The sequence below is a fragment of the Cetorhinus maximus genome, chromosome 9 (assembly GCF_964194155.1).
Source record: "Cetorhinus maximus chromosome 9, sCetMax3.hap1.1, whole genome shotgun sequence".
NCBI classification, from domain to species: Eukaryota; Metazoa; Chordata; class Chondrichthyes; order Lamniformes; family Cetorhinidae; genus Cetorhinus; species Cetorhinus maximus.
This window is the reverse complement of record NC_135887.1, coordinates 50,902,697-50,915,967: the sequence shown is the minus strand read 5'-3', so window position 1 is coordinate 50,915,967 and position 13,271 is coordinate 50,902,697. Positions and strand designations below refer to the sequence as shown.

At 40.6% G+C, this 13,271-nt stretch overlaps 1 protein-coding gene across 1 annotated transcript in view; it reads left to right on the top strand.

Annotated features, from left to right (window-relative positions):
- The window catches only part of LOC144684647 (linker for activation of T-cells family member 2-like), an 81,904-nt gene that overhangs the window by 52,722 nt on the left and 15,911 nt on the right, over positions 1 to 13,271 (top strand). The window contains exons 3-8 of the mRNA XM_078548712.1: positions 748 to 793; positions 6,151 to 6,194; positions 9,127 to 9,169; positions 9,374 to 9,417; positions 11,618 to 11,653; positions 12,720 to 12,750. Coding sequence (XP_078404838.1) covers positions 748 to 793; positions 6,151 to 6,194; positions 9,127 to 9,169; positions 9,374 to 9,417; positions 11,618 to 11,653; positions 12,720 to 12,750 — 244 coding nt within the window. The remainder of the gene's footprint in view (positions 1 to 747; positions 794 to 6,150; positions 6,195 to 9,126; positions 9,170 to 9,373; positions 9,418 to 11,617; positions 11,654 to 12,719; positions 12,751 to 13,271) is intronic.

Below are 13,271 nucleotides of genomic sequence, written 5' to 3'. Positions count from 1 at the left end.
ATGAGCCCTCAAAAGTTGACAATGGTGATCTATTGAAAATAAAGAAACACTGGACATGTTAAGGTTATTTCACATCAATATTTACAGTAGAGGAAGAGATCAGCATGCCAGACATCCTAAAAAAACTAATATTAAATCAGGGACAGGGACTCATCAGGGTTACGGGGAGAAGGCGGTGGAATGGTGCTAAGTGAGTTGCTAATTTGGAGACCCAGTGCAGACACGATGGGCCAAATGGCCTCCTTCTGCACTGTAACAATTCTGTGATTCTGTGAAAATTAACATGAATAAAATAAAAATAATGAAGAAAATAATGGCAGTAAAGAGTGACAATTTCCCAAGAGCAGATAGTTTCCATCCCAAGGTTTTCGAGGAAGTAGGTGAGAACATTGCGGAATCCTAACTATAATCTTCCAAAGTTCTTTAGACTCAGAAACTGTTCTTTTTGATTGGTAAATTATGCATATCACACTGCTATTTAAGAATGGTGAGAGTGAGAAATCAGGGAATTATAGAACAGTTACCCTAATAGCTGTTGTTGAGAAATTACTAAGAGTCTATAATTAAGGATAGATAGGACTGAAGACCTTGAACGTTTTTAGTTAATTAGAGAGTTTCTGTTGGGTAAGGAGAGACGGAGAATGTAAAATCTGGTGGAAAATGGAAGCAGTAAAGAATTAAATAGGCCATTACTTTTAATTTAGGGAAGGCTTGATGAGCTAACAGGTCGTCTTTCTACATCCACAGCTATAATCAGAGAAGAGACCAGGAGAAAAGGCCAGAGTGTTCACATGTAAGTAGAAGTCAGATTACTCAGTTCAAAACTGCAGTGCTCTTTACAGGCGTCTGTGTGATTGGTATAAGGTGCTCTGTCTGAAATTGACACAATTTTGATGAGTAAATGATTGGTATGCACTACGCTGTTCAAAATGATCAATAATTCACAATAAAGATCAATAAGTTTAGGATTGTGGTGCAGTGGGTAGTGTTCCTGCCTCTGAGCCAGAAGTTCCATGTTCAAGTCCCACTCCAGGACTAGATGGCCAAGGAAGGTGCATTCATGATGCAGCCAAATAGGTTGAGTATCAACCTGCAAATCCTTCCAACACACACCAATGGCAGGCGGTAAGAGCGGGAGAGATTCCTGGTCAGCCATGCAGTGGAAAGAATGTTGGAGCCTCTACCATCACTATCCATCGCTCCAGAATACAACATACATGTAAGAGTGCATGTTGTCACAGCAGCTTGGGCTCCAAGTGATCTTTAACATGCCACCACCAATTATAGGAGAATATAGGAGGGAGAGAGCACAGCCCCAATAGTATAAAGTGGTGGAAGGAGAGAGAGAGCAGCCCTCAGAGTATGAAGTGATGGGAAAGCAAGAGCGTGACCCTGAGAGTACAAGAATTGAAATGTGAGAGTCTGAGAACAGAGCAGGAGTAAAATCATAACATGACTTTGCAGCACAAGAGGTGGCAGGGTAAGTTAAACGTAAGTTTAATTTAATCTACCTAGAATTTTAAATCAGATCAAGTCAGCTGTTTAAAAAAATATATTTCAGTTGATTAAATACATGATTAAATAAATAAAACAAGGTTTTACAAGGAGTACAGTGCAGGTAATGTACCACAGTTGCAGCATGTGGGAGTTTGTGGAGAGTATCTCAGTCCAGGACAGCTACACCGACAGCAAGCATCTGTAACTTGAGGAACTTCAGCTCAGGATTGTTGTGCTGCAGGCCAAGGTGCAGACTATGTGGAAAATCAAGGAGAGACACTTTGATCCTAGGGGGCAGTCATAACTATTGCCCCACCAATTAGGTTTAGGTTATGTAGTGGCACAGTTTTAATTGGCGGTTACAGACAAAAGGGTGTAACTGAGTGTACAGGGTGCAGTGCTGGAGGAACTTCACATTGCCCTTATCCAACAGTCACCTGGTTCTTGCTGCCTGTATGGATAAGGGCAAAGTCTGCAAGGTGGATAAGCAAACTGTCCATGGCACCATAGTACAGGAAGCCATTCAAATGAGGGAATGAAAAGGAATGCGGTCGTGATAGGCCAAAGTATAGTGATGGAGGATAGAAAGTGGGCATTCTGACAGCTGTGATGTCTGCCTGGTGTCAGTGTTAAAGACATCTCCTCTCAGCTGGAGAAGAACTTGGTGGACAAGGATCCAATTGTTCTGATCCGATCGGGACCAACGACGTAGGTAGAACTGAAAATGAGGTTCTGCTGTGGGTGTTTGAGGAGCTAGTCAGAATTACCATGCAGGTAATAATTCCTGAATTGCTACCTGAGCCACATGCAAATTGGCACAGGGATAAACAGATTAGAAGGTTAAATGCATGGCCTAAAGACAGGTGTGGGAGGCAGGGATTTCGATTCGTGGAGCACTGACGTCTGTACTGGGAAAAGAGGGAACTGTTTGGTTGGGACAGTCTCGGCTTATAAACTGGCTAGTAACAGTGTCCTAATGAGTCGAATAACCCAGGAGGTAGATGGGACTCTAAACTAATGAAGCGCTGGACAGGGTGGGGGGTGGTGGTGGGGGATGATGTGTGTGTGTTTTGGGAGGATGCAGGAATGAGTAAATTTAAAACAGTAAGAGAAATTTTGAGGCTTCAGAGCAGAGATTAGGGTAAAAATAAGTGGTTCAGGGAGGCCTAGAGAGTGTAACAAAGGTAATAGGGCATTAGAAACTAAGGTGACATAAGGAAAAAAGAAAAAGATAACAGCTAAAAGTACTATATTTGTGTGAAACATTCACAGCACAATAGATAAATTAATAGCATAGATAAAAATCAATGGATTTGATCTAATAGCCATTACGGAGATATGGGCTGGGATTTTCCGATCCCACCCGCTGTGGGACCAAAAATTCCTGCTCAAAGTCAACAGACCTTTGGCTAGTCCATCAAATTTTCTGTCCCGTTGCGAGGATTCCTGCCATGGGCAGGACTGGAAAATCCTGGCCGTAGTTACGGTGAAGGTTGGGAATTAAATATTGCAGGATACTTAACCAGAGATAGGTAAGGGGGAAAAGGAGGGGGTAGCCCTAATAATAAAGTTTGGGGTAATGACTGTAGAGGGAGGATCCTAGCTCAGAAAATTAAGATGTAAAATCAGTTTCGATGGAGCTAACAAGCCAGGGACAGGAAACACTGATGTGAGTAGGTCATTAGTCACCTAGAAGTAGTTATTATCAGTAAGAGCATAACTCAGGAAATTAAAAATGCATGTAGCAAGGATAATACAGTAACGGGGGAATTTTAATCTTCAGAGAGACCGAGCAAGGAAAATTTATAGTAAAAGTTTGGAGCACAAGGGGACAATTCAGAAAGGTGAAGTTGAGGTAGCTCAGTCATGATCTTATTGAATGTGTTATGATCGCTGAAGAGGCCAATAACTTTTTAAAAAGAAAGGATGCCAACGGCGAAAAAAATATCTGGACAAGATTACACTTTTTAAAACTTTTACTGTAGCAAACCAACTAAAATCAATATAATTCGAAATTAGTTAACAGATGAAGGATATTTCAAATGAAAAGGTAAATTTCACTTTTAAATAGTCGATACAACAAAGATACACCTCACGTAGTTACAAGCTCTTGCATTTATCTCCCGCACAAATGTGGCACCACGGGCAATCTTAGTCTTTCCAACTTGGCCTCCATTTTGTAGGATCTCTCACTTCCCATCCAATCATTTCAACCCTTGACTCACATTCACCAGTAGCTGTATTCCATCCAGAGTCCCCGGACATGGTCAACACCGACAAGGTGTACTTCTACCAACCTTCTCTCACTCGGGTTATGACACTAATGGTACTGAATCCCTAGAGACTCCCTTCTCTGATCCTTTTATACGGCCTAGTGGGCTCTGGCAACATTGAAACAACAGCAATGGGTATTGTCCAATCCACAATCCGTTGCCCTTCCTGTCTTCAGCTCTTTGCTCTTTCCAGCTGTATAACACACACAGTCTCTGCTCTATTCTCAATATCAGGATCTGTTCAAAGACTACCAAACAAAAAACTGTTCCATTCAGAGAGTACCTAGTTCGTTTCCTCTTCAAATGAATTCTGTGTGTTCTGAACTGCCAAACAGAAAACACAGGTTAACCCAACACCACTGTAATTAGCTTTCTATTTACTTTCTGCTTCTTAGCTGTTCATTCCTATGCAACCTCAGGTCTCATGGACATTTCTTCGAGCCTAATGATGTCATAATCGGGAATTAATCCTCTTTCAGAATACTCCCCTGTCCACTTTGGTTTTAAATGGGCATTGCACAAATAAGAAAATGCAGGCTTTTCCAAGCATATAGGCCATCAAAAACGGCAGAGCAGGTACAAAGGGCTGAATGGTCTACTCCTGCTCTTAACTCTCATGTTCTTAAATGATTGATATGATACACTCTGTTTGAATTTGACACTTTGAGGTTTCTGAGAGCAGTGACAAAGAGCTACATTAATGAAAGTATATTTTCTTTTCACCGTTCTGTGTGTAGTATTACAAAAAAAAGTTTTATGATTCAAAAATGTTATCTAATCTTTTGGATAAGACCTTGAACAAAGGCTCTGTGCTCATTCAGATGGATATAGAAGATCCCATGGCACCATTAGGAAAAGAGGGCAGTTCTCCTGGTCCCCTGTCCACCACATGTTCCTCAAACTGTATCACTGAATCCACTTGGGAAGTCAGAACTGATCAGTCTCTAAACTGATCACTGACCAAGTTATAAAATTCTGATTTTTATTTCTATCATTTTTCTGGATTTGTGTGTCCTTGGCAAAGCCACACTTGGTATCGCTCTCCCGAGTTTCCCTTGAGAAGGTAGGGTTGGCCTGCCTTGTTGAACAGCTTCAGTCTACATGGTGATGGTACTGTTAGGGAGAGAGTTCCTGGAATTTTTCCCATGTTGGTAAAGGAATGGCAATATGCATCAAACTCAGGATGGTGTATGACTTGGAGAGACCTGGGAGTAATGGTGGCTTGCCCCCTTCGACACGGTGGAGGTTGCGGGCTAGGAACGTGCCATTGAAGAAACCTCAACAGGTTTCTGCAGTTCACCCTGTTCGTAGTTCACACTGCAACCATGGTATTGGAGGGAGCAGATGTTTAAACTCATGGATATGTTGCCGTTCAATTAGACTGCTTTATTCTGGGTGGTGTCAAGCCTCTTGAGTATTGTTGCAGCTGCACTCATCTAGGCAAGTGTGGAGTAGGTGAAGAGTTCAGAGAAGGCTCACTCAGTGGATTCCTGCGATGAGGGGGTTATCCTTTGAGGAAAGATTGAACAGGTTAGGCCTGTATCAATTTGAGTTTAGAAGAATGAGAGGTGATCTGACTGAAACACATAAGATTCTGAGGGCACTTGACAGAGTGGATGTTGAAAGGATGTTTCCCCTTGTGGGAGAGACTAGAACTAGGGGACACAGTTTAAAAATAAGGGATCACCCATTTAAGACAGAGGTGAGGAGAATTTTTTTCTCTCTCTTCTCTTGTGGTACACTTCCCCACAAAGCGATGGAGGCAGGGTCATTGGATATTTTTAAGACTGAGTTAGATAGATTCTTGATTGACAAGGGAGTCAAAGGTCATCAGGGGTAGGAAGGAAGGTGAAGCTGAGGCCACAATCAGATCAGCCATGATTTTATCAAATGGCGAGCTGGCTTGAGGGGCCGAATGGCCTACTCCTAATTTATATGTTCATCTACTCACTGCAGAATACCCAGCCTTTGATCTGCTCTAGTAGCAATGGCTTTTATGTGGCTGGTCCAGTTACATTTCTGAACGGTATTGACCCCCTGGATTTTGATGGTGGGGAACTTGGTGATCATAATGGCATTGATTACCAAAGAGAGGTGATTAGATTTGCTGTTGCTGAAGATGGTCAATGCCTGACATTGTGTGGCTCAAATGTTGCTTGCCAATAATCAGCCTAAAGCCAAATGTTCTGCAGGTCTTACTGCATGCAACATTGCTTCATTATCTGTGGTATGAAGGTGCTACCTGTCTGATACAGCTTGGGGTACTTCCTCATACTTCTTTTTAAACAGACATTGGACTTCTGCACATCAAACACGAGATTTCAGCTACTAGACTGGAGAGAAATGTTCCATTTTCATACAATTTAACATGTCTTTTTAGGAATGAAGACAGGAAGCGATTTGAAGTAGTGAGATCATATACAGGTAATATTAACATACAATGACATGAAAAAATATTAACATCCAGGTAAATCATAGAATTGTACAATACAAGGAGGCCATTTGGTCCATCATGCCTGTATTGGCTCTTTGGTAGAAATATCCCATTAGTCCCATGTCCCTGCTCTTTCCCTATATCCCTGCAATTTTTGCCATTAAAATGTATTTCCAATTACTGTCTGAAAGTTACTATTGAATCTGTTACTATCACCCCGTCACACAGTGTATTCCAGATCATAACAGCTCGTTGTGTTTCTTTCTAAACAATGTTTCCTCATTTCACCTCTAGTAACATTGCCTATCATCTCTATCACATCTCCTCTCAACCTTTTCTGCTCTAAGAGCAATCCCAGCTTTTCCAGTCTCTCCACGTAACCGAAGTCACTCATCCCTGGTACCATTCTAGTAAATCTCTTCTGACATCTTTCCTAAGCATGGTGCCCAGAATTGAGCACATTACTCCAACTGTGGCCTAATCAATGTTTGACACAATATTTAACATAATTTCTTTGCTCTAATCCACTAAATAAAACCAAGGACCCCATATGCTATTTTAACAACCTTCTCCTGCCACCGGTAACAATTTGTGTGCTTACAACGCCAGGTCTCTGTTCCTTTAAAATTGTATTGTTTTTACTATCAAATGTATCACTTCACACCTACTTCATTCGCCATGTGTCTGCCCACTTCAGCAGCCTATGTCCTTATGAAGTCTGTTGCTATCCTCATTGTTTACTACTTGCCGAGTTTCATATCATTTTTTTCTTTATTCGTTCATGGGATTTGGGTGTTGCCTGCAAGGCCAACATTTGTTGCCCCTCCTGAATTGCCCTTGAATGATTGCAGAGGGCAGTTAAGAGTCAACCACATTGCGGTGGGTCTCGAGTCACATGTAGGCCCTATAGGATAAGAACATTAGAGAACCAAATGGGTTCTTATAACAATCATTACTGAGACTAGCTTTCAATTCCAGATTTATTAAGTGAATTCAAATTCCTCCAGCTGCAATGGTGGGGTTTGAACTCCTGTCTCAGAACATTAGCCTAGATCTCTGGGTTACTAGTCCAGCAACATTACCACTATGCCACTGTCTTCCCTGATTGTTTGCAAACTTTGAAATTATTCCCTGCATACTCAAATCCAGATCGTTAATATATATCAGAAAGAGCAGTGATCCTAATACTGACCTCTGGAAACATCAGTGTATTCTTCCATTCGGTCTGAAAAATAACCATCCACCACTACTCTCTGCTTTCTGTTCCTTAGCCACGTTTTTATCTATGCTTCCATTGTCTCTTTAATCCCATGGGCTTTAATTTTGTTTACAAATCTGCTATGTGTTTATCAAACGGCTTTTGAAAGTCCTTATCCACAACAACAACTGTACTACTTGCATCAACCTTCTCATTTACTTCAAAGAACTCAAGCTTTGTTAAACATAATTTGCTTTTAACATGTTTGGACTTTCTTTTATTTATTAGCCCAGAATTTTCTAAACACCAATGCATTTGTTTCAGGTTATTGTCCCCAAAGGTTTCCTCACAATCAATGTTTGGCTGCCTTGCCTATTGTTACCGGGATTATATCTCTTCCATTTTTTTTCAACAGAGGTGTGCCGTGTGCAATTCTCTAGTCATTAGGTACCACTCCTATATCTAAGGAAGACTGGAAGATTGTGGCCAGAGCCTCTGCACTTTCGACTCTTACTTGCTTCATTAGCTTAGGATACATCCAACCAGGACTGGTGACATTTCTACCTTAAGAACTGCCAAACCTTTGATGACCACTTTATCTGATTTTATCCTATCCAATATTGCTATACCTCATCATTTATTGCTACATTGGCAGTATCCCCTCCTCTAATGAAGACAAATGCAAAGCATTAGTATCACAGCCATGTCTTCTACCTCCATGAGAAGATCATCTTTTTGGTACCCAATTTAAGGAAGGACATACTTGGATTAGAAGTGGTATAATGAAGGTTCACTAGTTTGGTTTCTGGGGTGAGATGGTTGTCCTATAATGAGAGGCTGAGTGAACTGGGCATCTATCCTCTGGAGTTTATAAGAATGAGAGGTGATCTTACTGAAACATACAAGGTTCTGAAAGGGCTTGACAGAGTAGACACCGAGAGGTTGTTTACCTGGCTGGGGAATCTGGAACATGGGGGCACAGTCTCAGAATAAGGGGTCAATCATTTAGGACTGAAATGAGGAGAAATTTCTTCACTCAAGGGTTATGAATCTTTGGAATTCTCTACCCCAGAGGGTTATGGAAGCTCCATCAATTAATATATTTAAGGCTGAGATGGACAGACTTTTGGTGTCTCAGAGAATTGAGGGATTTGGGGAGCAGAAGGGAAAGTGGAGTTGAGGCAGAAGATCGCCATGATTGTACTGAATCCAGAACAGGCTTGAGGTGCCATGTGGACCACCTCTTCTCCTAATTATGTTCTTTCTTCATTGTCTGTAAAACACTTTGGACATCCTGGAGTTCATGAAGAGCACAATGCAAGTTCTTTCTCTCGTTACAGTTCAGTAAATATTTCTCCTCTGTGAAGAACATTTAAAAATTGTAGCATTGCTACAGGTAGCAAGCATCACAAGATGGTGTTTTTGTTATCGAGCCTTTTCACAAAGACTGGGAATGAGGACATAAGCTACAAAGTGGTCTGTAAGATAGAACAGAGAAGAACATACGATAGTGAGGTAAACTTCTACTTTGATGCTAGGTTAAGTGTGGGAAGCTTAAGGTTTGGGAGAGGAGTATGTTTGGGGCCCAGGTACATTCGTATAGCTTGTTGGAAAACTGTCTAATATATCAGAGACTAAATCAGTATCGCCACACGGAGAAATTAATTCAATTGGTATGACTTTTCATTTTCACTGAGTAAAATGTTGTCTTTATTTTTTTCTAGTGTCTCGACCAGAACCAACACCAACACCGGATTCAAAGACTGAGTAAGAAATGTGGTGCAAAATATGATCAATGATGTTTAAAAAAAACCCCCCAATTTCCCTCTGAGTTGACCAGATGTATAAGAGTGTGTGTGTCTGTCTGTGTGTGTGTGAGCTATTGATGTGAGCTGCTGCATTTCTGGCTGATTTGCTAAGTATCAGAAGTAAGATAATAATCTTGAATAACATACTTCTAACTTTTTTCAGGAATTTGGCTGCCTCAGATTATTTAATTTCAGAAGTTCACCAAGGTTTGTATGAAACAGTTTAAGAACCCCTTCACAGGGACAGCCTGTGTTAGCTATTTACCCGAAAAGCAGACCATCTGCCTATTATTCATAGGCAAAAAAAAAAGAATTGTCTCCCTGTCTCTGCTTGTGCCCTTTCATTTCTTCTGTCACACTCACTCTGTCTTCACTTCTTTCTCTCCCTCTTTCTCACATTGTTTCAATGTATAACCTTTTTTCTCTCCTGTTACTTTGGTATCTCTTTCTCTTTGACTTGATTGCTTAAACTCACTCCCTTTTTGTAAATCTGCCCTTTGTCGCTTTTTCGCTGTATTTCTTATTCTCTCTGTGCAGCTCATATTTTCCCTGAACTTACTCCTGACCCTTCACATAGAACTGCCATGTTAGTGATCCTACAATAGGGCATCAGAAGAGGAATGTCATTTCTTTTAAATAAGTTCTCTTGATTCGGGAGCTGTTCCTTAAGATTGGAAATTTGCATATATCGTTCTGCACTTTAAGAAAGTAAGAGAGAGAGAGAATCCAGGGACTTGCTAGAGTTTATTGTTAAGGATAGGGTGACTGGACACCTTGAAAAATTTCAGTTGATCAGAGAGGGCCAGAATGGATTTGTAAAGTTTGGGTTATGCCTGATTAACCTGATTGAATTTTTTGAAGAGGTGACTAAAATATTGGACTGGGGAATGTCTATGGATGTTATTTATATGGACTTCCAGAAGGCATTTGATAAAGTTCCTCATAAGAGACTGTGAGCTAAGGTTCATAGAAATGAAGGCAAATTATTGACCCGGTTAGGAAGTTGACTGAGTAGCAAGAGACAGAAAGTAGGGATAATGGGCCAAAACTCTATTTGGCAGCATGAGAATAGTAGTCTTCTGCAAGGATCTGTGTTGAGTCCTCAACTATTCACAGCATTTATTGATGACTTAGATGATGGGATGGAAATACATATACTCAAGTTTTCCAATGAGTCAAAGATAGGTGGCACTGCAAGCAGTGTAGATGGAAGAATAAATTTATAAAGTGACATTAATAGATTAGGTGAATGGGCAAAACTGTAGCAAATTGAATTCAACATAGGCAAATATGAGATAATCCACTTTGGACTTAAACAGGATAGAACAGGGCACACTCTAAATGGTGAAAAGCTACAAACAGTAAAGGCTGAAAGAGACTTTGGGGTCCATGTACATATATCATTAAAATGTCATAGACAGGTTCAGAAAATAATCAAAATGACTAAAGGAATGCTGGACTTTATATCAAAAGGACTAAAATACAGAGAGTTAGAAGTCATGTTATAGCAATAAGACTTGGTTAGACCATACCCAGAGTACTGTGAGCAATTTTGGGCACCATACCTTTGGAATGATATATAGGCCTTGAAGAGCAGCATAGAATTATCAAAATGATACCTGGACTCCAGAGAGAGGTTACACAAACTAGGGTTGTATTCCCTGAAGTTTAGAAGGTTAAAAGGGAGATCTGATTGAAATTTTCAAGGTATTAAGAAGAAAAGATAGGAGAGAGAGAAACAATATTTCCACTGGTTGGGGAGTCTAGGTCTAGAGGACTTAGTGGAAAAATTAGAGGTAGATCTTTCAGGGGGTGAAGTTAGGAAACACTTCTCCACACAAAGGATAGTAAACGTTTGGAACTCTCTTTGCAAATGATGATTGATGCTGTGTCATTTAATAGTTTTACAACTGAGATGGATAGATTTATGTTAACCAAAGGTATTAAGGGATATGGGGCAAAAGCAGGCAGATGGAGTTAAATGGAAGATTAGCCATGATCTTATTGAATACCAGAATGGGCTTGAGGGGATGACTGACCTCCGGTTCCAATGTTTCTATAAAGAAACATAATCCCCAATATTCCATTACCCCATCTTTTATATGGATCTTTTAAGATATGTTCAGAATTGCCACTCCTGATTAGTGACCTGTTAGAGGTGAGGATTGTGCTGGTCTTGCGTAGATGTTCTGCTCAGTCAAATCCCCTGCCAGTGCTGGCAACCTACATTCACACGTGAAAAAAGAAAACCTGGAGCAGGTAGTGAATAGCAATTGCCCAAGGAACTGGATCACAGCAATCATAGCTCCTTCGGAAAAGGGATTAAGGGCAATTGAAATGGAGGGGACAGAAGGTAATATTAGCACTTGCTGCTGCTAAACTTAAACTCCACACTCTTTTCTAACAGCTGAAAACACACCTGGCTACGGCAACATAAGTATTGGTAAGTGAACAATTTCCAGAGTGGTATTGTAATGGAGTGCAAGTGAGGACAGGTAGTTGTTGGTAACCATTGTGAATTAAAAAGTTTCAATTCAATAATTTTGATAATATCACTTCTTGTTTTCAAATCCAAGAAAAGTCAGATCATGATTGAACTGTACAATGCTCAACTTAATGCCAGGCAGATCCATCTTTAACACTGTATCCAATTCTGATCAAACTACACCATAAGAGCTACTAGAAAGGCTACAGCTAAGAAGTTATTTTATAGAGGGATGATATGGGAAAGGTTAATCCTTTAAATTTAAAGTCTGGGAGTCTAGGGTAGAGGTGTCATCTTAATTATATGCAAATTTGTTTTAATACAGCCAAATTTACTTGGCAAGTTTACTCTACCAAAAATAGATTGGATCATTCTGCGATTGATTCCTAGTCCAGCCTACTCCTATCAAGAATTGTAGGACACCACCAAGATGTAAATTAGGATTTAACAGCCATGTATAAATGGGATAATAATTATTTTTGGGCCAGCATTTGTTGGTCATCCCTAATTGCCCTTAAACTGAGTGGCTTGCTCAGGCATTTCAGAGGGCAGTTAAGAGTCAACCACATTGCTGTGGGCCTGGAGTCACATGTAGGCCAAACCTGGTAGGGATGGCCTAAAGGAGCCAGATGGGTTTTTAATGAAAATTTCATGATCTTATTGATTTGATTTAAATTCCATCAGCTGCCATGGTGGGATTTGAATCCGTGTCCCCAGAATATTAATGTCCCCCTCTGGATTACTAGTCCAGTGACATTACCACCATGCCACCGTCTTCCCCAGTGGATGGGAAGGTTACTATTCAAATGCAAATTTGTTTCTTTCTTTATCTGAACCGTAGACCGATCATTGCCATACAATACGCTCATGCCAGGCCATTATCTTCTGTTACTGTTTCAATAGATTCTTCAGATAGTTCTAATTTAGTTTCTAAGCATCCCCGTGCCTGTTCGTGGTGTGTTGTTGATGGTTTGCCACCTGTGGAAACTATTAAGATAAAGTAACAAGTTCTGTTCTCTTCCAGCAAACAATCATGAAATAGACCAGAATTACATGTAAGTCACTGTTTACTTTCTGCTTATATAAACTGTGGTCTGGATTCTTTCAGGTGTAGCACTGGAATCTGAGAATAGGATCGAACAGAGTAGGCACTTGCAAAATATAAAACAAAATGGGGAGAGAGGAAGACCATGGAAAGATTTTAATGATCAGGGACCTTTCATAGAATGGTTACACCATAGAGGAAGGCTATTCGGCCCATTGTGTCAGTGCTGGCTCTCTGCAAGACAGCCCCACTCCCCGTTTCCATGTAGCTCTGCTAAGCTTTCTCAAAATTAGATTGCAGAACTCATGTTAGAATTGTTGGTAATGGGTCTGTGGGGGGCAGTGAGGGATATGGGTAGTGTTATCTCCCATTCACGTTGCTACAGTCTGATTCAATGATACCCCCTCCTTGCACACATTCCTCACTGGGAAAATTGGATTTCGAAATTGTTGGAAGGATGCTGACAAGAAGAATTGGCCTCAATTGAATGTCGAGGGACTGATGCTAGACTTGGAGCACTGAGCTCCTCTT